Source organism: Neovison vison, chromosome 2 (genome assembly GCF_020171115.1).
Source record: "Neovison vison isolate M4711 chromosome 2, ASM_NN_V1, whole genome shotgun sequence".
NCBI lineage: Eukaryota > Metazoa > Chordata > Mammalia > Carnivora > Mustelidae > Neogale > Neogale vison.
The window spans coordinates 174,755,156-174,778,139 of record NC_058092.1 but is presented as its reverse complement, the minus strand read 5'-3'; the positions used below and the strand labels follow the sequence as shown (position 1 = coordinate 174,778,139).

The window sequence follows — 22,984 nt, the reverse complement described above, 5'->3', positions numbered from 1 at the left end:
TACTATCATCCCCTCCTCTATGGATGGAAAAAGTGAGGCACAGAGATACTGCAGGAACTTGCTAAAAGTCACACTCTTGGCTGGTGTCAGAGATGAGATGTGCAAACAAGCCCACATTCTTATCCTTTATGCTAAAACTTCTAGAATATAGATCTTCCTGTATTTTTAGATATAAATATCTGTGTATGTACTTGTATGAAGCTATAGCTGTTGACATAACAGAAAAGTGGAAATCCCACTAACCACTTTTGGGGACCTCACAATACCATTCCTAGAAGATCCCAGCTTCTCTCCCACTACCGTCCTCAAATGGAGAGATTCCTTGACGAATGTGAACAAATCACTAGGTGACGCCACCATTCCGCGGGCAGATTATTAGAATTATCACCGTCTAGCATCATCATCATCATCATCATTAGAATCTGGTCAGAGTTTCACCTGCCAACCGCAGGCCTGCTCTGCTGGGGACTATCGAGGCTGGGGACTGCAGATGCCCTCTGTTGGGGCATGTGACTTGGACCCAGAGAGGTGGGGTGACCATTTTTGCACCGACTGCCTGGAGGTTTTTGGAGCTATTTCTCCTCAGGTTTTGGCTGGGCTGCTGTGCTCGAGAAGCGTGGCATTATGGGTGATTGAGTGTTCTCTACAAGGAGTGTGCCCGGGCTTGGCCATTTGGGTCAGAGGAAGAAAGAGAGGAAAAATTTTCTCTCTTCTGGCTGGCAATGGGTGCTTGCTTTCTCTGGAGCCACAAGGGTGGAACTCTGCTCATTCTCCAGCCGGAAACCAGCCAACAGATTTTGGGGAGTTGCCACATCAAAGTGTGGGGTTAGTAGCATGGCCACCACCAGTGGGGACAGAGCCAAGTGTCACAAATGAAGAGAGAGCAGGCAACCGTCCATTCCTTTGTTCTCCCTCTGCACGCTGGGATAGTTAAAAAATAAAAACCGTGCTCTCCTGAGAAGGTCCAATTATTCTGCTCTTTTGTTTTGTCAAGTTAGGATTCTTTGGAGAGGGATGCTTACTTGTCTCTAGCCTTCCAATTCACTAGGGCACATTAACATGTTGGAGGTTGTTTTTTGAGTCGATACAATTTTTCACGCTATGTTCTCCTGTTTTCATAAAAAAACAAAAACAAAAACAAAACTTTTGCAAGCCTTCAGATAAATGGATGTAATCATCTTTTAAATTTTGTATTATAGATAATGATCCCCTTTTGCGCCTTCTCAAATATTTTATAAAAAATCAAGAAAATACCTTTGTGTGGCCATCACTTCTATAGCAATTTTTGCTTTGGGTCAATGGAGCTTTGGGGGTAAATAAGCTTTGTCCTTGGCCATGTTATAGATGACAGGGCTGAGCCGAAAGAGCAGAAAAGTACTGGCGGCTGCCCTGGGACCAGCAGGCCCAGGTAAGAGTTTGCATGTGATCCTGTCTCCCCCTTCGTCCCTAGCTCTCAAGCTCTTCTCTCCCTCGCCTGTATTCCTTCTCTGCTGGGAAAGAAGATGTGATGTTTGGTCCAAGGTTGTTCTCCCTTGTAGGACAGTGGTTCTCAACTCTGACTGCACAATGGAAGGACAGAAAAGGTCAGGCCCTATCCCAGAGCAGTGTGTGGGGGGCCATCCATCACAGATGGATGATTAAACTCTCCAGATGATTCCAGTCAAGGACCGCAGTGGCTGGGCAGCCGTTTTCAGAGTGTGTCTGTGGATGATCTCCGTTAGAGTCACAGGGTGATTTTTTAAAAATGTGATTTCTGAGGTTCTAACACACTAAAAATGCTTAGGCCTTGAACCTGCATTAAAAGGAAACTAAATCTGGTAGGAAACACAATTTTTGAATGATTCAAGTTGGAATCTGGTAATATCCAGATCTTGGTTTAACTATTCTAAATATTAAGAGATAACTGAGATTAAAAAGTCTTAGAGGGGTGCCTGGGTGACTCAGTGGGTTAAAGCCTCTGCCTTCAGCTCAGGTCATGATCCCAGGGTCCTGGGATCGAGCCCCTCATCGGGCTCTCTGCTCAGCAGGGAGCCTGCTTCCTCCTCTCTCTCTGCCTACCTCTCTGCCTACTTGTGATCTCTGTTTGTCAAATAAATAAATAAATTCTTTTTTTAAAAATTAAAAAATGAAGGGCACCTGGGTGGCTCAGTGGGTAAAAGCCTCTGCCTTCGGCTCAGGTCATGATCCCAGGGTCCTGGGATCGAGGAGCCCCACATCAGCCTCTCTGCTCTGCAGCTAGCCTGCTTCCCCGCCTCTCTCTCTGCCTGCTTGTGATCTCTGTCTGTCAAATAAATAAATAAAATCTTTAAAAAAAAATTAAAAAATGAAAAGTCATAGAAACCCTAGATTTAAATATGATTCAGTAACTAGTTGCTATGAAACTCTTACATGAATAACTAGTAACTACTTCTTGAAGAGGCTATCAAGTGATCAGGAATCCTTTATGGTTTTTAAAATAATGGCTAACATTTATTAAACCTTTTTACTGCGTGCTAGGCACTGAGGTTTGCACTTGAAGTTCACTCTTATCCCATTTTAAGATGAGAAAAGTGGGGCCTAGAGATAGTAATTGGCTCAAAAACCCATGGTAAGTAGCATAGACTAGGTTAGAAGCCAAATGTATATGTGTAATAACAAAGCTCCTGAAATTCTGGAACTACATATTGGAAAAATTTCCCTCTTCCTCTCTACCCCATCTTTATGGTAAAATTAAGAGGAATAAAGAGAAGCTATTATGCAATTGAAGATGTTAACTTGCTTCATATCATTTTCTTTACATCCTTCTTGTGTGTAGACATATAACATCCAGACACCATGATGTACTCCAGAAACCCTGAATTTACGTTTCATTTCCATCGCTTAGATTCTTCTTTTATGATGTGTGGTCACTCCTGCACCTGAACAGAAAGCAGCTTTGCTTTCTATTATTCCTTTGTTCGAGGAGCTACATGTTGAAATAAGCAACACATCATCTCCTGATTTCATTTCCTAGTATAACCTGTTTTCTAGGTTAAAAGTCTGGGCATGTGTGTTGGGGGAGTGTGTGTGGGGAGAAGGACTATATTGGCCCCGGGGGAGGGGCCTCCCCTGGGTGGAAGACCTACAAAGATTGTCGATTTTACCTCCAGATCAGATCATATATCTGGCGATTGTAACTGTGTGTGTGTTTATAGAATTATTTTTTTCCTTCGTAAAGTCAGCTTTATTGAGGTATAATTTACCTATAGTAAAATTCGATGGTTATTAGGGTGTAATATAATGAATTTTGGCAAATATATACAGTTGGAGTTTACATTAAGTTTTTAATAAAGCTTTATGAAAAATGTAACCCATATACCCTATAATGCATATTTAAAGTTTGTTTGATTGTTTTCAGTATATTCACAGACTTGTGCAACCATCATCAGAATTTTTTTTTTTAAAAGACTTTATTTATTTATTTGACAGGCTGAGCAGGGAGCCCAACTCGGGGCTCAATCCCAGGACCCTGGGATCATGACCTGAGCCGAAGGCAGAGGCTTTTACCCACTGAGCCACCCAGGTGCCCCAGGATTAATTCTAAAACATTTTCTTCACCCCAGAGAGAAACTTCATACATATTAGCAGTTACTTCCTGTCCCCCCCTACCAAACTTCCTAAACCTAGGCAACCCCTAATCTACTTCCTGTCTCTAGATTCCCTATACTGGAAGTTTCATATAAATGAGAATCCTGTAATATGTGGTCTTTTGTATTTGGCTCCTTTCATTTAGCATCATGTTTTTAAGGTTCATGATGTGGGAGCATGAACCAGCGCTTCTCCCCTTTAGACCACATTTTAGTCATCCAGTCATCAGTGGATGGACATTTGGGTTGTTCACCCTTTTTTGGCTGATAGCATTAATTTTTAAAGTGTAAACTTTTAACAGATATCTTGATTTCTCTAACCTCATTTTGGCTTTTTTTCTTCCATATTTAATATACCAGAAGTCTGAAATGGCTTATTTCTTTTAACTTCTGAGACAGTCCGATTAAGGCCACCACAATTGATTTCACAGTAGTATTAAAGTTGTTATTTGGTGTTGACTTCCTTTTATAGCTCTGCCATTTTGTAGAAAATGCTTACAGAATTGTAAATATAGAAATCTGTGTGTATGTCTGTGTGTGTATAAAATAAGGCTATCTCAATATAACTTTACAAAGAGTTTTAATAGTTTTCTAGAAGGACAACAAGGTGGATTCTTTTCCTTTAAAAACGACCTTGAGGGCGCCTGGGTGGCTCAGTGTGTTAAGCCGCTGCCTTCGGCTCAGGTCATGATCTCAGGGTCCTGGGATTGAGTCCCGTATCCGGCTCTCTGCTCAGCAGGAAGCCTGCTTCCCTTCCTCTCTCTCTGCCTGCCTCTCTGCTTACTTGTGATCTCTCTCTGTCAAATAAATAAATAAAATCTTTAAAAAAAATAAAATAAAATAAAAACGACCTTGATCTGGGGCAAATAATACATTATATGTTTATTAAAAAATGTTTATATATGTTAAAAAAAAAGACCTTGATATATAACTAAGTTTATTTTACTTCAGAAGAGAAATCGTAAGCTGTACTGATTATGACATGTCATTGGAACATGACGAAATTCATCCACTGACTATAACATTTAAAGGACTAACACTGGTGTTAATGTGTCTGTGTTCGCTAACACATGAATCACCAAGTGGAGTAGACTCACTTCAAAGTTTATATTATTGGCTCAGAGGGAATTTCTACTATTTTAAATCTTTATGCTACTCCCAAGTAACCAAAAATCAGTCATAAGTGTGTTGACTCTTTTGCAAATGATGAGTACACATGCTGCACTTTTCACTCCTCCAACACTGTAGAACGAAGTACTTGAGAATAGGAAAGTGAAAGAGGTGGCGTCATAGGCGAGCTGGAGGCGGGCTCGAGCGCCGGCCACAGGCACAATTACTTGTACCTCTGAACTGCCTCTCTTGTGCTCGTGTCCCATTAAATGGAATTTAATTAACTTACATTTGAATTATGAGCCTCAATTTATGTTAAAGGGTATTTTTTTTTACCTATATAGTTTTAGAATTCCCAAATAATTATTTCCTTGTCTTCATTTTTATTAAAACAAAGAATGATTTGTTTACTCATATTTTTTTATGAGAATTCCCCCCATTTCCCCCCCCCCTCAATTTCCAGCATCCCTGGACCCAAACTGCAGTGGTGGAGGATCTATGGTGGATGTTTGGGAAAGCAGAAGTCACCGTTGCGCAAGCGCGGTGTCAGGGCTAGAACCGCTTCCCACAGAGCAGTAGTTGATGAAGCTTGTTACTTGCATTGGAGTCAGAACCAAAACGTAATATCCAGTAGCTTTCGAATGTGTTTTACTCTAAGAGCTTTGTGATAAAGCTCACCTACTTAATGTGTTCAGGTCCGTTGATTCTAACCAGGAGTTGTGCAAAGTGTATCATAATCTATTTTTAAAATACTTTAAAATAATTTGAAAACATTTCCATTACCCCAGAAAGAAATCTTGTGCCCTTGACAGTCCACACTCATGCCTACGTCAAACGCTTCTCAGTAGTGGCTACCGTGTTTTCATCCCCAACAGTGACGTGCTAGGGTTTCAGTTTGCCTCATCCTGGCCTCTGGTTTAGAGCCTTTCATTTAACAAGAGTAGCATCAATGTAACTGAGGAAAGTCACAAAGCCCAGGTTGACTTAGACTTTTGACACAGCTGATGGATGACCAGGTCAAGACAAAACCAACCTGGAATCAACCATTTCCTCCACCAGGATGTAGTCATGTGATCCTATGCTCCTAATTAAAAAAAAAAAAAAAGTGTTTCAGCATCAGGTAATTTGGCAGTGATTGAGATTGAACAAAAGAAAAAAAAAGTTCTCTTTTACCTCCTATGATCTGAGCGAAAAATGTATCTAGGACTCTTTACTGACATATAGGTAACACTCAAAAGGGGTAGGGTGGTTGGGTTATGGACATGGGGGAGCATATGTGCTGTGGTGAGTGCTGTGAATTGTGTAAGACTGATGATTCACAGACCTGTACCCCTGAAGCAAATAATATATTATATGTTAATAAAAATGAATGAATGAATGAATGAATAGTAAAATGCTTTCTGGTATAAAAACTTAAAAATGGACTATTAAAAATTATTATCGTGGGGGGAACAAAGGCAAGAGGGACCATCAGCTGAAAGTAAGATCAATTGTAAGTCACTCCCAATTTGGCAAAAAGTAGTATAGTATGTGTGTATACATTTCAGGGACAAAAAGCCTCTATGTCAACAGTGAATGTTCATAAATGTCAAATATGCAGTTCTGGGATCCTATATGTGGAGAAAAGACATTTTCAGCCAGTGGATGCTTAAGGAGATAGCAAAGAATTGGCATTACTTGAACAGAACTAAATGCAGCCTAAGATATTAGAGCTTAATCACCATGAGTGAAATGTAGACTTTCATCAACAGTTGGAATTTGCCTTTGACAAAACAAATTCTAGAGTTAAGAGATACACTGTCCTTTATACTATGATAATCTGATTTTCTTGAGTAATAATATGTTGCCATGGTAAGTTTTATTTCATGCTGTTTTCTCTCCAGTCCAAACAAGGTTTATAATATGTAGAACATATTTAATGTTTAAATTAAAAATAAGAAGTGCACTTAAATGATAAGTTAACATTAATTTTGTGATGTTCCCTTAGATTGTAGTGTGACAAAGAATGGTCTTCTCAAAATGGCTTGTAATTTTGAGTTTTATAAGGTGTCTTGTTATGCAAAGTCTTGGTTTGTGAACACTCTGATTAAAAAAGATTCCAAATTTTCAAAGAATGTACTAGAATATGCTACAATGTGTGTGTTTCTTAGAAGCATACTTTCCTACAGTTATATGAGTAAGGGCCCCAAACTTTGAATATACTCATGGAACTCTAGTCCAAATAAAACAACATTCTCTGATGTTACAGAGCTTGTTATTTTTTAGTACAAAAAATCCATCGTTTAGATAATATAAGTGGGTTATTAATGCCAGCATACATTATGTAAAATATGAAAAAAAATCCTATCTTGGGATTATAGGTATAGGCTTCCTGAGATACTTTCTTCTTCAGTTTCAACTGAGAGTGCTACCTTTCTAATCTTGTTTTCCTCTGTGAGTCCTCTAAGTCCTGCCTTCTTTACCTTCCACCAAACGTAGCAGGCCTGTCCTGATTCCACACCCAGGTGCATGTTGTTTTTCTTGCCAGAGCCACGCTTTCCCGAATCTCTCCATTGTTCTTTAGAAACCTACTTCATAAGGCCTTCCACTCCTGATTTCATTTTCCCAAACGTCTGACTCCCAAACGTTGAATAGCCGGACACCTCTTTGGAACTCAGAGATCACACGCTATCTTAAGGCCATGTCATATTTCTTCTGAGTTCACTTGTTATCTAGGACAATATAATTTAATTTGTAAGTGATCGAAAAACTTATTGTGTAAAAATCCCTTTTATAATGCTGCATTTCTGTAGATATTAGTGTAAGTGTGCTTAGTGGAAATTTCAGTTAATTTGAAGTTTATATTTAAATAATGCCAGAGAAGAGATTGTTATCATATATGGAATCATAAGATATGAAGAAGGAAGGATAATTAATTTCAGAAAAAAATATGACATATCTATATTTCCTATATTATATGGTCCTAGACTATATCCTTAAACTTGCTCTTTGGTCCAAATGGAACCAAGTAGGGGATAGAAAGTTAAAATAATCAATTTGAAATTATGGTGTACTCAAATTTATTTAGTCTGTTCTAAGTAAAAGAAACAAACACCAGCTAACTTCACAAATAATCTTTTGGGTTTGCTCATGGAGTGAAATGAAAGCCTGGAGAAACCAATCTTGGGTATCCCCTAGGTAGTCAAGGTAGTAGGAACTGACTGAAGGTCTCTTCAGTGTACTATCTTTGAAATCAATAAACTTCAAATGTCTGTTTTTTTCCTTATGGCATTTCACCCAAGATTCAGAAACCTGGTAGAGAGGTCCTGTTGCCCTTGCTTGGGTTAGATACTGTCCTATGGGTCAAGATCAAGGAATCTTAATCAGCAGTGTTACCACCTATAGAGAAGATCCAAGTCTCCCACAGGAAATTGGGAGCCATTACAGAAGGGGGGGGGGAGGGAAATAAGGATTGGTTTATTTGTGAAATCAACTTGCAGAATATATAATGTCAGAGAAATAGCAGGTGAGAAACACCTAAGGAATAGAGGGACCTGTAGGAGGAAGTTATTCATTACCCTGACAGAAAACAAGAAATCGTGAAATGGTATTTTCCAGCATGTTCTATTGAGACTACATGTATATCAGACTATGAGACAATTAAAGATTAGAAACTGTTAGCCAACTCGTTGTAAAAACTTGTCTTTCTAGTCAGAGTTGATATACATGGGAGCTTTGTATTTCAAAGGTTGTTCTCCCAAATATTTATGGTGAGAAGAATTCTCTGGCTCTTGTCCTATGTGTTGAAATGTCACCCTAGGCAAAGCAAAGTAAAGCAAGGCCAAGGTATTTTGTGTATAAAGGCATTTCTGTCTCTGAAGTGTGCACACTGGCAAGGGAGAGTCTCCTCACCCCTTCACTTTCCCCACCCTCCAGAAAATACTGGGGCTTTCTTTGCGATTCTGGTGTTCTGCCTATGTAATTGTATACTTTTCCTGAAGTTCTGTAATTTGAAGATTTAAATAAACAACACTCTCATATGCATTTGTTCTTATATAGCTTTTTAGTCTCTCTAGCTGTTTGGCTATTGCTATCATATAGTATCTAGTTTAGGGAATCAAGACTATATTTTCTTTAAAAGGAATTTTGACCAAGAAAAATGGCTGAGTACCCAATTGTCATTAGAAGGACCAGCATTATATTATTTGCTTTTATAGTAGAGTAGGTACTAGAAAGAGTTAGTTTCTGATGGTTATTTCAAAGGTTTTTTTTTTTTTTTTTTTTTAAAGATTTTATTTATTTATTTGAGAGAGACAGTGAGAGAGAGCATGAGCGAGGAGAAGGTCAGAGAGCGAAGCAGACTCCCCATGGAGCTGGGAGCCTGATGTGGGACTCGATCCCGGGACTCCAGGATCACGCCCTGAGCCGAAGGCAGTCGTCCAACCAACTGCGCCACCCAGGCGTCCCTATTTCAAAGGTTTTAGATATTTGGAAGTTTGCAGTATTCTGTCTGCTAACACAGTCATTTGGTCTGAGAGACTGGCCTTTAGACTCTGCAATTTTGTGTACAAATTGTAACCTCTTCCAGTTTTCAATTATGAAATACTGAAAGTTAATTTATACAAAGACCTGTGGCAGGTGGTGATGTGATTTTTGCCTAGTGTTCTGAATGTCAAAGTAAAGACATTCACTGAAGCCCAGATAAATTGGTGGTTGTAACTATGACTCTCTTAAGATAGCCAAATGCTCCACCATCTAATTAGGGGCATGCATGAATGGCTGAATGATATTTTCCACTGTCTTTAGCTATTATCTGATGAAACAACAGCCAAGGGAATGGCTTAGAAAAACCTGTGGTCAAAGAAGACTCTGTTGAAACTGTAAACCTGACATGGTACAGGGACATAGGAACTGTAGATTAAGTGGGAAGCCTTGCGGGGGCAGGGAGGTCGAGATTTGGCCCTCCAAATCCATTGCCATGTAAACTGTTTTAGAACTTTGGAAGAAGTAATATTTTCAAAGAATTTGAAAATATTACTTTGAATTTGAAAATATTACTTTGATTTTAAAAATTTAGTAAAAATTAAAAACAAAAAGAAAAATCTCACTTGTCAACTTAAAAATCCTTCCCCTGTCCCCCAGATAGGCAGGTATAATCAAAATAGTGCATGAATCAAGGATGATTTAATCCAATAATGCAAGGATGGTTCAAGGTAGAAAAATAAAGTTTTAGGGGTGCCTGGGTGGCTCAATTGCCTTAAGCGTCTGCCTTCGGCTCAGGTCATGATCCTGGGGTCCAGGAATTGAACTTCACATCTGCCTTCCTGCTCAGTGGGGAACCTGCTTTTCCCTCTGCCTGCTGCTCACCCCTGCTTGTGCTTTCTCTCTCTTTCTGACGAATAAAGAAAGGAAAAGAAAAGAAAAGAAAGTACAGATTTTATTACATTTAAAGTTCTATGGAAGAGATCATAATCATCTCCCTGTGCACCAGAAATGCATTTGATAAAACATAGTAAGCATTCTTTATAAGAACACTCAAAGTTAGGGAAATAGATATATTTTCTTAATTTTGTGAAATAAATTGATTTAAGCCCCAGAGGCAGCACCTTGGCATTTGAAGGTGTTCTAAGTTAGGAGCCAGAGACATACGCCCTCATTATTTGACATTATCCTGTATACCCTGTTTGATGCAAAGGCAAAAGAAGGAAATTTGAAGTATAAAAATTCAAGGTAAAAATGTAAAACTATTACTGTTAGTAGATGATTGTTGAACTTTATTGTATTATATATTGTATATACCCAAGAGAATTGTTCAAGCATCTAAGGTAAATGAGAGAATTTAGTAAGGTAGTGGGACACAAAATTAACATACAGACATCAATAACTTTTACGCACAAAAGCCAAAGAAATAACCCCAATTATAATATTAGCAAAAAGAATAGAGTACTTAAAATTACCTTAAACTTAATAACTAAACTAATGTGGTAATGGTGAGTGAATAGGCACAGAATGGAAAATCCCGAAATACACCCGTATATACATACTCAAGAACTAGATAGGAATTACAGATGGCTTTTCATCTATGAGATGACATACAACATTCAGGGAAAGCTGAAAAATGCAAGTGAAGTCTATAATGAAATACTGTTGTTCTACAGTTACCATATTGGCAAAAATCCAGAAGTTTTATGACACACGGCAAATTGCCGGGGATGACGTAAATTGGTTTAATCCCTTGAAGCCAATTTTGTAATACTAGTTACAATTACAGTGTACATAGCTTTTGACTCCGCAATTCCTCTTTTAGGTTTTACCTAACAGATACGCATATATGCAAAAAGATATATGTATATGTAAGGTTATTCACTGCAGTGTTGTTTTCATTGTAAATCACAGGGAACTAAGAGAATTAGTTAAGAATTAAGAGAAAGCCCTATACTGAAACACAGGGCAGCACAAAGAAGAGAATAGGAAGGTCGCTATGCATCGATGGGAAAGAGCTTTAGGATATTTTCCAAGTGAAAAAAAGCAAGACATATACAGATACATATGTATATATGTACATATATATCATGCTATTTTTCTGTGTAAAAAATAGAGGAAAGCTATATTTGAGTTAGCAATATATGCATAAACAAACTCTAAAGAAGGATATAAAAGAAACAAGAAGCACTGGTTTTCTGTGGAGGATATGGGAGTTAGGTGAGAAATAGGTAGGTGTGGATTATATACCTTTGGTCCCTCTTTTTCATTCTTGAACTAGATAATAATCTAGATAATAAATGATAATATATGATAACAATAGCCAAACACCTCAAGAGACTAAAAGGCTGTGTAATGTTTTGCCTATTTGGTAACTAAATAAACAAGTGTGCAACCATATGGTGAGATACTTTGTGCTTAATTAAGAAAAAAATGACTAGGGATGCTGTCTATGTATTGATAGGGAAAAATCTTGGGGATTTAAGGGCACGAGACAAGGTTTGGAATAGAATGTACAATATGCTATTTTTTGTCAAAAAAGAGGGAATTTCCTGTATATTCGTGGAGAAAGTCTGGGAGGATACTCAAGTTGGTGGGTGTTGTGATGTGCTGCCAGTTCCCCTCCAGACTCCCTTTGGGACTGAGAGATTCCTTGCCCTAGCTGCACACAGTGCTATTGGCAGGGTGCCTTCAGCTGAAAGCCCTACAGAAATGATTGCCTCATTTGAAGGGAGCCCCCTTCACCTACGGTCATGCCCACTCCCTGGATGGCCTGAACCCGGTGAATGACCAACATGGGAGTGTGATGGGCCAACTCTCCATGCCTAACTCTTCAGAGCAACTCTGAAGGGCATCCCAGCTTTAGAAGTCCCCTTCCTTGACACTACCTGGCTGCTTATCTTTTTCCTCTCCGGCCTATTACCTTCCAATGGAAAAGAATAGTTCTAAAAAACTTTCTTCTTACTAAGAATCTTCTTCCTGGGGAAGCCAACATGTGGCAAGAGACCAAACCTGGTGAATGGGGCAACGTGTTCAAACTGTGCCTTTTTGCAATTAAAAAATTTCTTTTGAAGCATGTGGATGTATTCTTTACTCAAATCAAGAGTAAACATTTTAAAGTTGGGGCACCTGGATGGCTCAGTGGATTAAAGCCTCTGCCTTCGGCTCAGGTCATGATCTCAGGGTCCTGGGATCAAGCCCCGCATCGGGCTCTTTGCTCAGCAGGGAGACTGTTTCCTCCTCTCTCTGCCTGCCTCTCTGTCTGCCTGTCTGCCTCCTTATGATCTCTGTATGTCAAATAGATAAGTAAAATTTAAAAAAAAATTTTTTTAAGTTAACTTGATATGTCAGTGATATTTTATGCTTTTCCATGTGTATTTTTTTTCCATGTGTATTTTTAAAGAAGACTTTTATGACTTAATTTAGGAGGAGATATTTTTAATCCAAAATACTGTGCCCTACCACACTCTAAATATGTTTTTCTCCTTTTTTTTTCACTTAGGACCTACAGAAAAATACTTCCTTGATCTCTTACCTATGATGGAATTTAAAAAGTCACCTGATGGTGGATGGGGCTGGGTGATTGTGCTTGTCTCCTTTTTCACTCAGTTTTTGTGTTATGGATCACCGTTGGCTGTTGGAGTCTTGTACATAGAATGGCTGGACATCTTTGGTGAAGGAAAAGGAAAAACAGCCTGGGTCGGATCCCTTGCAAGTGGAGTTGGCTTGCTTGCAAGTAAGTGGATAAATGCATGCTTCTCCTCAGTCCCCTATCGTTGAGTTAAATTTGCTGCCTCACTAACACTGTGCAAGACATAGAAAGATATATATATTTTTTAAGTATAACATATTCCCTGCTTTCATTGAAATTTTAGTACCTTTTCACTATAATAAATCTATGTAAAAATACAGGGATCTGGAAGATTGCCATTCATCTCTTTATCCATTTATTTGCTGTTATATGCCATTCAGTGTGCTAGATTCTGGATATAAAAAGATGAACAGTAAACACACTGTTCCTGCCCTTAAGAGACTCACAGGGAGATGAGGGCACAGATCCAGGCATGTCCAGTGAATGCTGGTAACCAGAGGACCACGTGATGTTGGGCAGTACTAAGCAGATCCTGTATAATTCAAAGTTAGTCCTCTGCCATTTAGGCACACTGTGATCAAATTGTATGAACATCATTTGTGTCCCCTTCATAAGAGAAGTGTGACACGGCAAGGGGTTGTCCCATCTCACAATGGTGAGAATTCTAATGCAGTGTTATGCATGATGTAGATGGGATATATTTGTCTTCAAAGGCTTTTAATAGTGTCTCCAAGAGTAATGTTCTTCATAAACATTTATATATGATATAATGTGATTCCTGCCATCTTTAGAAAGAACAATAGAGGGTTTTAATTTACCTTTAAAGGATGAAAATCATATGACCCTTCTACATCTGAAGTAATAGTTTGAACTCTGCAGCAGTGTTTAATGATCATGTAATTTACTTGGAACTATCTAAGCACCGGTGTGCTAGGATGGTTGGGGGTCAGTTGCCCCGGAGTCTCTTCCTATTGCTATGAAGTTGACGTGGTTCATTGAACAAATCACAAACTCTGTTCTGTGGGAACATAGGGAGAAAATAAGGACATTGGATGTGGTGATTTGTAAGGTAATTTTCATCTCTGAAATGATTCATGAAAACAAAATAAACTAGACATACCTTCTTTTGAGTATGTTGTCTTTCCTGATCTCTAAAAGGGATTTTTAAAAAGATTTTATTTATTTATTTGAGAGAGAGAGCATGAGAGGGGAGAGGTCGGAGGGAGAAGCAGACTCCCTGCTGAGCAAGGAGCCCAGTGTGGGACTCGATCCTAAGACTCCAGGATCATGACCTGAGCTGAAGGCAGTTGCTTAATTAACTGAGCCACCCAGGTACCCCTAAAAGGGATTTCTCAAAACAAAACAAAAACATTTGCTTCCAATTAATGTATTACCTTGTTAAATTAAAAGCAGGACTTGAAAAACAATCCTGGATCATCTGGTCATGCCAGATAAGATAACTAAACATAACTAAACAAATGAAAATAATACTGTCATTATGAACTCAAGAAAAACAGGAAGAGTTTGCTCAAGATTTGTTTGAAAGAGTTTTTTAAAACGCGGATTGTTTGCAAAGCTGTCAAAGTACAAAAGGATGATAACTGATATGTTAATATATGGGTTTGCAAGTACTGATTTCTTGAAAATGATCAGGTATGAAGAGGAAATAGTTTTTTTAAAATTTAATTTAATTTCATTTTTTCAGTGTTCCAAGATTTATCGTTTATGCACCACACCTAGTGCTCCATGCAATATATGCCCTCCTTAATATCCACGACCAGGCCTTCCTTCCACCCCCTTCCATCCTTCCACCCCCGTCCCCTCCAAAACCCTCAGTTTGTTTCTCAGAGTCCACAGCCTCTCATGCTTTGTCTCCCCCTATTTGCCCCAGTTCACTTTTCCTGTCCTTCTCCTAATGGCCTCCATGATATTCCTTATGCTCCACAAGTAAGTGAAACCATATGATAATTGACGCTCTCTGCTTGACTTATTTTACTCAGCATAATCTCCTCCAGTCCCAGCCATGTGATAAAAAAGTTGGGTATTCATCCTTTCTGATGGAGGCATAATACTCCATTGTATATATGGACCATATCTTCTTTATCCATTCGTCTGTTGAAGGGCATCTTGGCTCTTTCCATAGTTTGGAGGCAATGACCATTGCTGCTGTGAATCCTGGGGTACAGATGGCCCTTCTTTTCACTAGATCTGTATCTTTGGGGTAAATACCCAGTAGTGCAATTGCTGGGTCATAGGGTAGCTCTATTTTTAATTTTTTGAGGAATCTCAACACTATTTTCCAAAGTGGCTGCACCAACTTGCGTTCCCACCAACATTGCAAGAGGGTTCCCCTTTCTCCACGTCCTCTCCAACACTTGTTGTTTCCTGTCTTTTTAATTTTGGCCATTCTAACTGGTGTAAGGTGGTATCTCAATGTGGTTTTGATCAATTTCCCTGATGGCTAATGATGAACATTTTTTCATGTGTCTATTAGCCATTTGTATGTCTTCTTTGGAGAAGTGTCTTCTGTGTGTCTGTCTGTCTTCATGTCTTCTGCCCATTTTTTGACATGATTATCTGTTTTTTGGGTGTTGAGTTTGAAGATTTCTTTATAGATCTTGGGTATCAGCCCTTTGTCTGTGGTAGGACAGAATATTTTAATGTTCTCCAATTAATCACCATTTCTATTAGCAAATACTAAGTTAAACAGAAATGTCATTACTTCATCTTCCAGCAAGGGTCAGGGATGATGGAAATGATATATACCTCAGTTAGCACATACTCAGAGAACAAATTTTTTCACAAAGTCTGTCCAGATAGGAGTTGAGGGCTCAGAGGAGCTGAGAGCTCCTTAGGGATGGATGGGGCCCTGGTTGTCAGAACTCAGGCTGAGACTCAACCTGAGCTGCAGCTCTGCACTTACTCCAACTTCCCTCTGCTTCAAGGGCACCCTGTTAATCTGTAGGTAGGACCAGCTACATAATTTGCAGGCCCCACTGCAAAATAAAAATGCAAGTCCCCTTGTTAAAAATTAAGAATTTTGAGACAACAACAGCAGAGGAGTCAATCAAGTTTACTCTCTTCGACCCTCAGACATTCTAATTCAGTCAATCTATGATGGGGCCCACATACATGAATTTTTGTAAGCCTGAAAAGTGATTTTCCATTGAGAGCTACCATTGGCTTAGACCCTCTTGACTTAGATTTCAATCTTGCCCTTTTTGAGAATTCTCCATTTGTAAATGGAGCTACTGTAGGTTTCTGCTTGGTTGTAGCACCTTTCATGCTATATAAAACATGAAAAATAATGTCCACTGACTCTGATTCTGGTGAAAAGAAACCCCACAAAAATGGACGTCCTTGCATCTTTTTGATAAAATATAATGTATACATATGTATATATATATTTACATTCATACATTTTTTGATAAAGATGGGATTTATACACATACATATATGTATGTGTGTGTGGTATTTGCTTTTAAATTCAGGAGTGTATGTAAATAACTCAAGCTTGTCTAAAAAGGCAATTTCCTACCTATCAGTGCAGTGGGGTGGGGGGAGGGGGGGTGGTCCTGGGCGTCTTCATTTTAACTAGCTCCCCAGATGATTATGATGCAGGCGGGCCATATTATATTTGAGAAACATGAGTCATTGCCTTTACCCAGTTTTGTCCAGAGAAAACATAGTAGATGTCATCCTCAGTTCTGTGATCCAATGTCTGAAGCTTTATAACTGAGCAAGGCACAGAAGAGTAAGTACTTTTGCCAAGCAACATCTAAATTCCGAGGTTCTTGTGCTTGTCCTTTATGTTCACTAAGCACCCTTTTGTGTGCTTGGCTCAGTATCAGCCACTTTCACTTACTTGATCTTAGTTGATCCTCTGAACAATGCACCGATATAGGCATTATTGTCCTTAAGATATAGAGCCTAAGATGCCCACACAAAGATGACGCCCAAGGCAAAGCACATCCTCTAGGAGGAATAGTGGTCCCCCAGGCTCCAGTTTTGCTAACGTGATCAACCCATTTCTTCATCTTTAAATTGGGGACAATAAAGTATTACCTTCTATGATTGTTGTGTAGAATAATGGAGATGCTGCTTGGTATGACTGAGATGCAGGTGCTCAACAAATATTAGCTATTAGAGGACAAGAATCAGCCACAAATAAAATTACTTTAACAAGCAATTCAGACCAAACTGTGGAAGCCACAAAAGAAAGGGACCCTTCAGAATGAGAGACAAAGATATTTCTGGGCTATGGACTGGAGGGAGACTGGAACTTTGGTAAGATTGTGCCTGAGCATCTCAAATGTAAAGGCCCACCCCTTTTCTCTGGCAAACCTAGACTTGGACAGGAGCTAACAGTAGAATATTCGAACCATGCAAGACATGCACTCCTTTCCTTCACACTCATCATCTTAATTCTTCATTCCTTCTCTTTGAAACTCGAGCAATTGAGGGGAAAACACTTCTTCCTCTCGTCTGAATTATTTGCTTATCCAGATGATCCTTGCGTTGGATAAAGCTGGGAATTGGGGTTATATTGTAAACAAGCTCACCTCCGTTATACATATCCGTATCTCCTCCGTGCTCAGGATTCAAAAGCTTATCCTCTTTGCTTATCAGGGATTTTAGTTTCAGGGGAGAGATGGAAAAAAGGCTTACTGATAATTTCAGACTTCGAAAATGCAAAGGCAAAGCAATGTCTGGAGTTTTATAGAGATGGGTTGTTAGACGGGAGGAAGGGCTGTGCATGGTGGGCTGACAGGGAGAAGGCCATCCACACTGAGTCCCTCTATGCAAAGGCCTGCAGCCTGCACTGCAGGTACGCCAGGTAGAGTAAATCCCTGCAGAAGGAGTCCTTGCATTGGGAGATGTGATGGTCAGCATCCACCTGGCTAGCCTGTATTCCCTAGTTAGTCAAACACCAGTGTAGGTGTTATTGTAAAGGTATTTTACAGATGTGCTTCAAGTTCACCATCAACGGACTTTAAGTAAGAGAGATTATCCTAAATAATTTGGGTGAACTTGACTCAGTACATTTAAAAAGACTTAAGAGCAGAAATGAACTTTCCCAGAAGAAATTCCGCCTTCAGGCTGTAACTTCCGCCTGTGCCAGAGAGTGTCAAGCTGCCCCTCCTGGTGGCCTGCCCTATGGGTTTTGTACTTGCCTCGCCGGGTCTCACAATCGCATAAGCCCGTTTCTTGCAATAAATTTCCCAACACACATCTTCTGGTTCTGTTTCTCTGGTTGAAATGTGACTGATACAGGAGGGAAGGAACTTAACTGAAATCAGGGGCTCTCGTGGCCCTGCATTGTTTTCAGATGAGCTCAAACACTTTTCCTTTAGACGTCATTCTTCAAATTCAAGAAGGGTGGGGCCGTTTTTCAGACAACAGTGTTGCTGAAACAGCAGGGAGACCTTTTGTTCTCTATTTTTGTGCTTGAAGCAGATTTAACAGTCTCTCCCCTCCCTTTTCTCCTTAATTTCTCCAAAGGCCTGCAAACTGATAATAAGTCAATAAATCTATGCTCAGCTTATAGAGTGACTCAGCATGAGTTGTGAGTGCAGGCGGAGTGGTGTTAGAGGATATCTGGACGATTTTACTATCAGGCACTGTTACTCCTTCAAGTAGGACTGGATTTCTGCCCCCTACAAGGGTTCTGTTGCATCGGCCAGTTCCCAGGATGCTAAGCATTTCCAGGATTGGTGAGAATAACTCCAGGTTTTGCTTAAGCTTTCCGTGCTCTTTATAGATCAGCAAACCAACCAGCAAGCAAAGCAGCCGTATGTATGATCAAGGATTTGAGTGGGTTTGGCTCCTTAGTGCCTTTCTCTTCCTTTAGGGAGATGGACTTGAAATTCTGGTCTCAGCAGGAACAAGGGGTGAGAACCTACAAGAGTCTGCTGGGCTCCCTGCATTGTGGGTATCGGGGTAAGACTTTCCTGGCTCAGTCATCTGCTCTCTTAGGAAATGCTTGCTCTGCTGCCAGCATACAAGCTGGTTACAGCTCTGTTTTTTTGGTTTTGTTTTTGTTTTTTTTCCTCACTGTGCTGTCGGCCTACTTATGGCTTCAGTGCAGTAGGCCTCGCCATCTGACCACTCTTGGGATTCTGAAACTTTTTAGGAGAAATAAGTGCATGGAAGTGATTTGTTTCCTAAAAGGCATGCTTTCTTTCCCAAAGCTATCTTATAATAATGACAAATTGGAAAACCACATTATGTTTCGGTTTTCCTCCATTTAGAATATTCATCCCTTTGTTCATATAACCACATTTTAGGGCCCATTTCAAGGCTATTTTTTTTTTTTTTTGGCCCATGGCGCTCTCCCTTTTCTGAAATCCCTAAACACACGATTTGAGCCTTTCTTTCAGTGCGTCTTGTCTGTGACCTTGGTTTTATTTTATTTTATTTATTTATTTGACAGACAGAGATCACAAGCAGGCAGAGAGGCAGGCAGAGAGAGAGGAGGAAGCAGTCTCCCCGCTGAGCAGAGAGCCCGATGTGGGACTCGATCCCAGGACCCTGGGACCATGACCTGAGCCGAAAGCAGAGGCTTTAACCCACTGAGCCACCCAGGCGTCCCATGACCTTGGATTTTAATTGAATACTTGTGTGTTTATTTTGTCTTCTGGGATAGGTCTTATATTGTGTGTCCTCCTCTCTGTGCTTCTGCCATGATAGGAGACTCCAGGGCTGGGCGGTCCAGCACAGCTGTCACCCACCACATGTGGCTACTGAGCTCTTGAAATGCAGCAAGCTCAAGTTGAGAAGTACTCTAAGTGTAAAAAATTCACACTGGATTTCAAAACCTTACTACAAAACAAAAGAATTTCAAATGTCTCCTTAATGATATTGCAGCGTTGAAATGATAAGGTTTTAGATGTATCGAGTGAGATAAATGTATTACTTAAATTAATTTTACCTCTTTTTATTTTTCTAATGTTCCTACGAGGGAGTTTAGAGTTCCATACGTGGCTCACGTGCCCATGTCCTTGTATTTCTATTGTGTAGCGTTGCTTGAGAAGACACTTGGTAAGTAGTGAAGGGATGACAGTGAGCAAATATTTAGTTTTTCATTTAATGAATGCAGACCTAAATATAATGTTACCAATGTTACCAACGTATTTTAAAATTTTAAGAAATATATTCTTCCCCCATGCTAATTTGAACAGCCAGCAAAAATGTAGCTCTGTTGTTTCTTCCTAAATTACCCTGAGGGCTGAAGGAAACAATTCCACCACTTACTTGTAGATCGTTCTGACTTCCTTATAATAATTCATTCTTCTCATTTTCTTAATTCACCCGTGATCATAACAAAACGCTTTTTCAGTTAGAATTTTCACTTTCACTTCCCTTTTTATTCCCTTCATTGGCTGAAAATTACCTCAATCAGTCTGATTTGCAGATGACTAGTAACAAATTATTTTATGTTTTTAGTTTCATTTTGTACTTACGAGGTTGCAGGGCTCAAAATCCCATCCTTATCTTGCTCACTTTCTTTGCTCCTTTCCTCAGTTTGTAGGGTTATTTCCTAACATACAGGTTCTTACTTTTTTTGAGTGAATGTGTCCCCACTGTGCCAAAAATGTTGCTAGAAGAATAGAATATCTGTAAGAGCCCTGAATACCGTACACTAGGAAAGAGAGAGCTGTTCCCCTCTTAGTGCCCCGCACCGCCATCTACCATCTGAGACCATTCTGTGCTGACTGGCGGCTCCGCCACTTAACATTTAGCCAAGGACTAAAGGACTTTCAGTTCCCTCAACTTGTCAACATTAATCTCCCAGACGGAATGTAGTAATAGTAATAATGTCTCCCAAACACCAGTATACACACAGTTGTAGTTTCGAGAAACATTTTCACTGAAGGCAAAATGAATATGAAGGCATTGATCCTTGGTGTGTATTAGCTTCCCACTATCTTCTCACTCTCTTCCATTTTATTTGCAAATGATATATTTTCACTATTTCCTTATTAAAAGATTCCTTCTTTCTCTTTAATGAAATGGCAGAGATAATAGACGGCTGTTGCATTTTAAAAACTGACTTTGCTTGTTAAAATTAAAAACTGGCACACAGATGATGATGAGGCTTCCTTCTTCCTTTTTTCTAAAATTTTACAACTTTCCATAGATGGAAGCACTGGCTCATATTATGAGTTACCTAACTTTTGTTCCAAAGGCGCCTTCTGTAAAGTACAAGACCTGAAGCGTTATAAGTAATCTCCCCTGAGAGTTGTCCTTCCATTGTATTTATCTCTTGAAACTTGTCCAGCACTGAGGAGTACTCTATGGTTTCTCATCTTGGGAAACTTGCCTGCTATTATTAAGAGCTAAACACATAAGTGTGTCTTGTCTTGCAGATGTGACTTAATGGTCAATTCCAGTTATACTTTGCCCTGATTGTTATTGATGAAATATGGGACTACTGTGGTTTAAATCCATATAAACAGAATCTAGAAATACTGTGGTTCTAGAATGAGAATAAAATAATTTGCTCTGAACTTTTAAACACCAAAACAAGCATGGATGTTACATTTTCATCTGCCATAAATTCATAGGACCTCTTAAACTGTAAGATATTAACAAATGTACATTGGCGTTTTTACTAATATTTTGATTTTTAGGTGTCAGTTGAAATACTTCTCAGTTGGGAAGAATGCCTAGCTGACTTTGGCCTTAGCCCTCTCATTGATCGGCTCTGGATTCTTGGTCAAATTGCAGGATCTTTCTGAGTGCCAGTTTTATCATTCTAAAAATGTGGTGTTTGGACTCTATCCAAGGCCTCTTTCAGCTCTAAAATTCTGTTTTAAATCTCTGAGACCAAGATATTTTTCTAAGTAAACAGCAGATGGCAGTATGAAAGTAGAGAAATTTTTAAAAAGAGTTTTCAATTTGCTCTTTTCATCAAAGAAATTCTGCTCATGTCTTCCCTGAGCTTAATTTTTTTTTTAAAGAATCATGTATTTAGACCCAAATGATTTATGAACTTATCACATAACTGACAATAATTATGTACTTTTTAGCCTGTAATAGTCACAGTGTAATTGTACATGCTATGAAAATTATTACCCTTCATCCACACCCCTAGTTTCCCATACTTTGCATCTCCTCGTGGAGTTACCATGCATCAAAGAACATAGATTTAAAGTCTTACTTTGAGGATGGAACTTGAAACTTTCCAGGTATGCCAATAATAATAATCTCGGTGTTTTAATTCCTTTGTGTTGTTGAATTTGTTGACACGAACTCTCAGTGTCAACGAGGCTGGTAAACAACACGGAAGGATCATGCTTTTATGATGTCACCCATCCATTTATGAAATTTGACCCTTAAAATCATTTCTATTTTTGAAGTGTCTAAGTATTTCTCATTGGGTATACAGACACCTCAACGACTGGATAAGTTTGGTCTTTCAAGTGGGTTTTCCTTTTAAAACAGTGGCACGGAGTATTCTCTTCTGGGTGGTGTATAACTCTATCAGTCTGCCCTTCCGTTGCGGCTTTCACAGAAGGCCTGAAATGTCAGGGGCCCGTTCATGACCAGGGAGAAATTTGGGAGAGCTGTATGTTTTGAGAGCTCTGTGGTATCTCAATGGTCATATCCTGGTCTTAAGTATGCACTTGAGAGATTCTCTGGTATTAGCAGGAATGTTGGACTTGGGGTGGCTGGATCCTGGCTCTGTCACTTACTAACAATGAAACTTGTTTCTCTGTTTGAGGTTACTAAATGAAAGACATATACAGAAAAGTGTGCATATCATGAGTATAGCTTGGTGAACTTTTCACAAAACAAATTATACCCATGTAATAAGCACATTCACATCAAGAAACAGAACGATGGTAGTACCCTGGAAGTGGGGCTGTGCCCCCTTCTGGTTAAACTTCCTACCCATTACCAAAGATATCCATTATCCTGACTTCTAATCATAGAGTAATTTCACCTATTTTTGCAAATTATGCAATTATACAAGGTATTCTTTCTTGTGTTGACTGTCTTTCTCTTTCCTTATGTTTATGAGATACTTCTGTTTGTGTAGCTAGAGAACATTCGTTCTCATTGCCATATAATAGTCCATTGTATGACTATACCAGAATTCAATTCTGTGTTCTCTTGCTGATGAACATCTGGGTTTCTAGGCAACTCTGAATTGTTCTGCTATGAACATTACATACTTTGGTACAGGAATTTCTTTTGAGTATATACATAG

At 39.3% G+C, this 22,984-nt stretch overlaps 1 protein-coding gene across 5 annotated transcripts in view; it reads left to right on the top strand.

Annotated features, from left to right (window-relative positions):
• Window positions 1-22,984, top strand: part of SLC16A9 (solute carrier family 16 member 9) — a 54,162-nt gene that overhangs the window by 10,381 nt on the left and 20,797 nt on the right. For 2 of the 5 annotated variants that reach the window (XM_044239548.1, XM_044239545.1), the window contains exon 2: window positions 12,679-12,912. In XM_044239548.1, coding sequence (XP_044095483.1) covers window positions 12,714-12,912 — 199 coding nt within the window. In that variant the 5' untranslated portion in view covers window positions 12,679-12,713. Of the gene's footprint in view, window positions 1-12,678; window positions 12,913-18,619; window positions 18,709-19,729; window positions 19,810-22,984 lie in introns of those variants that run through there. The other 3 variants (XM_044239547.1, XM_044239546.1, XM_044239549.1) reach the window with 3 other exon arrangements.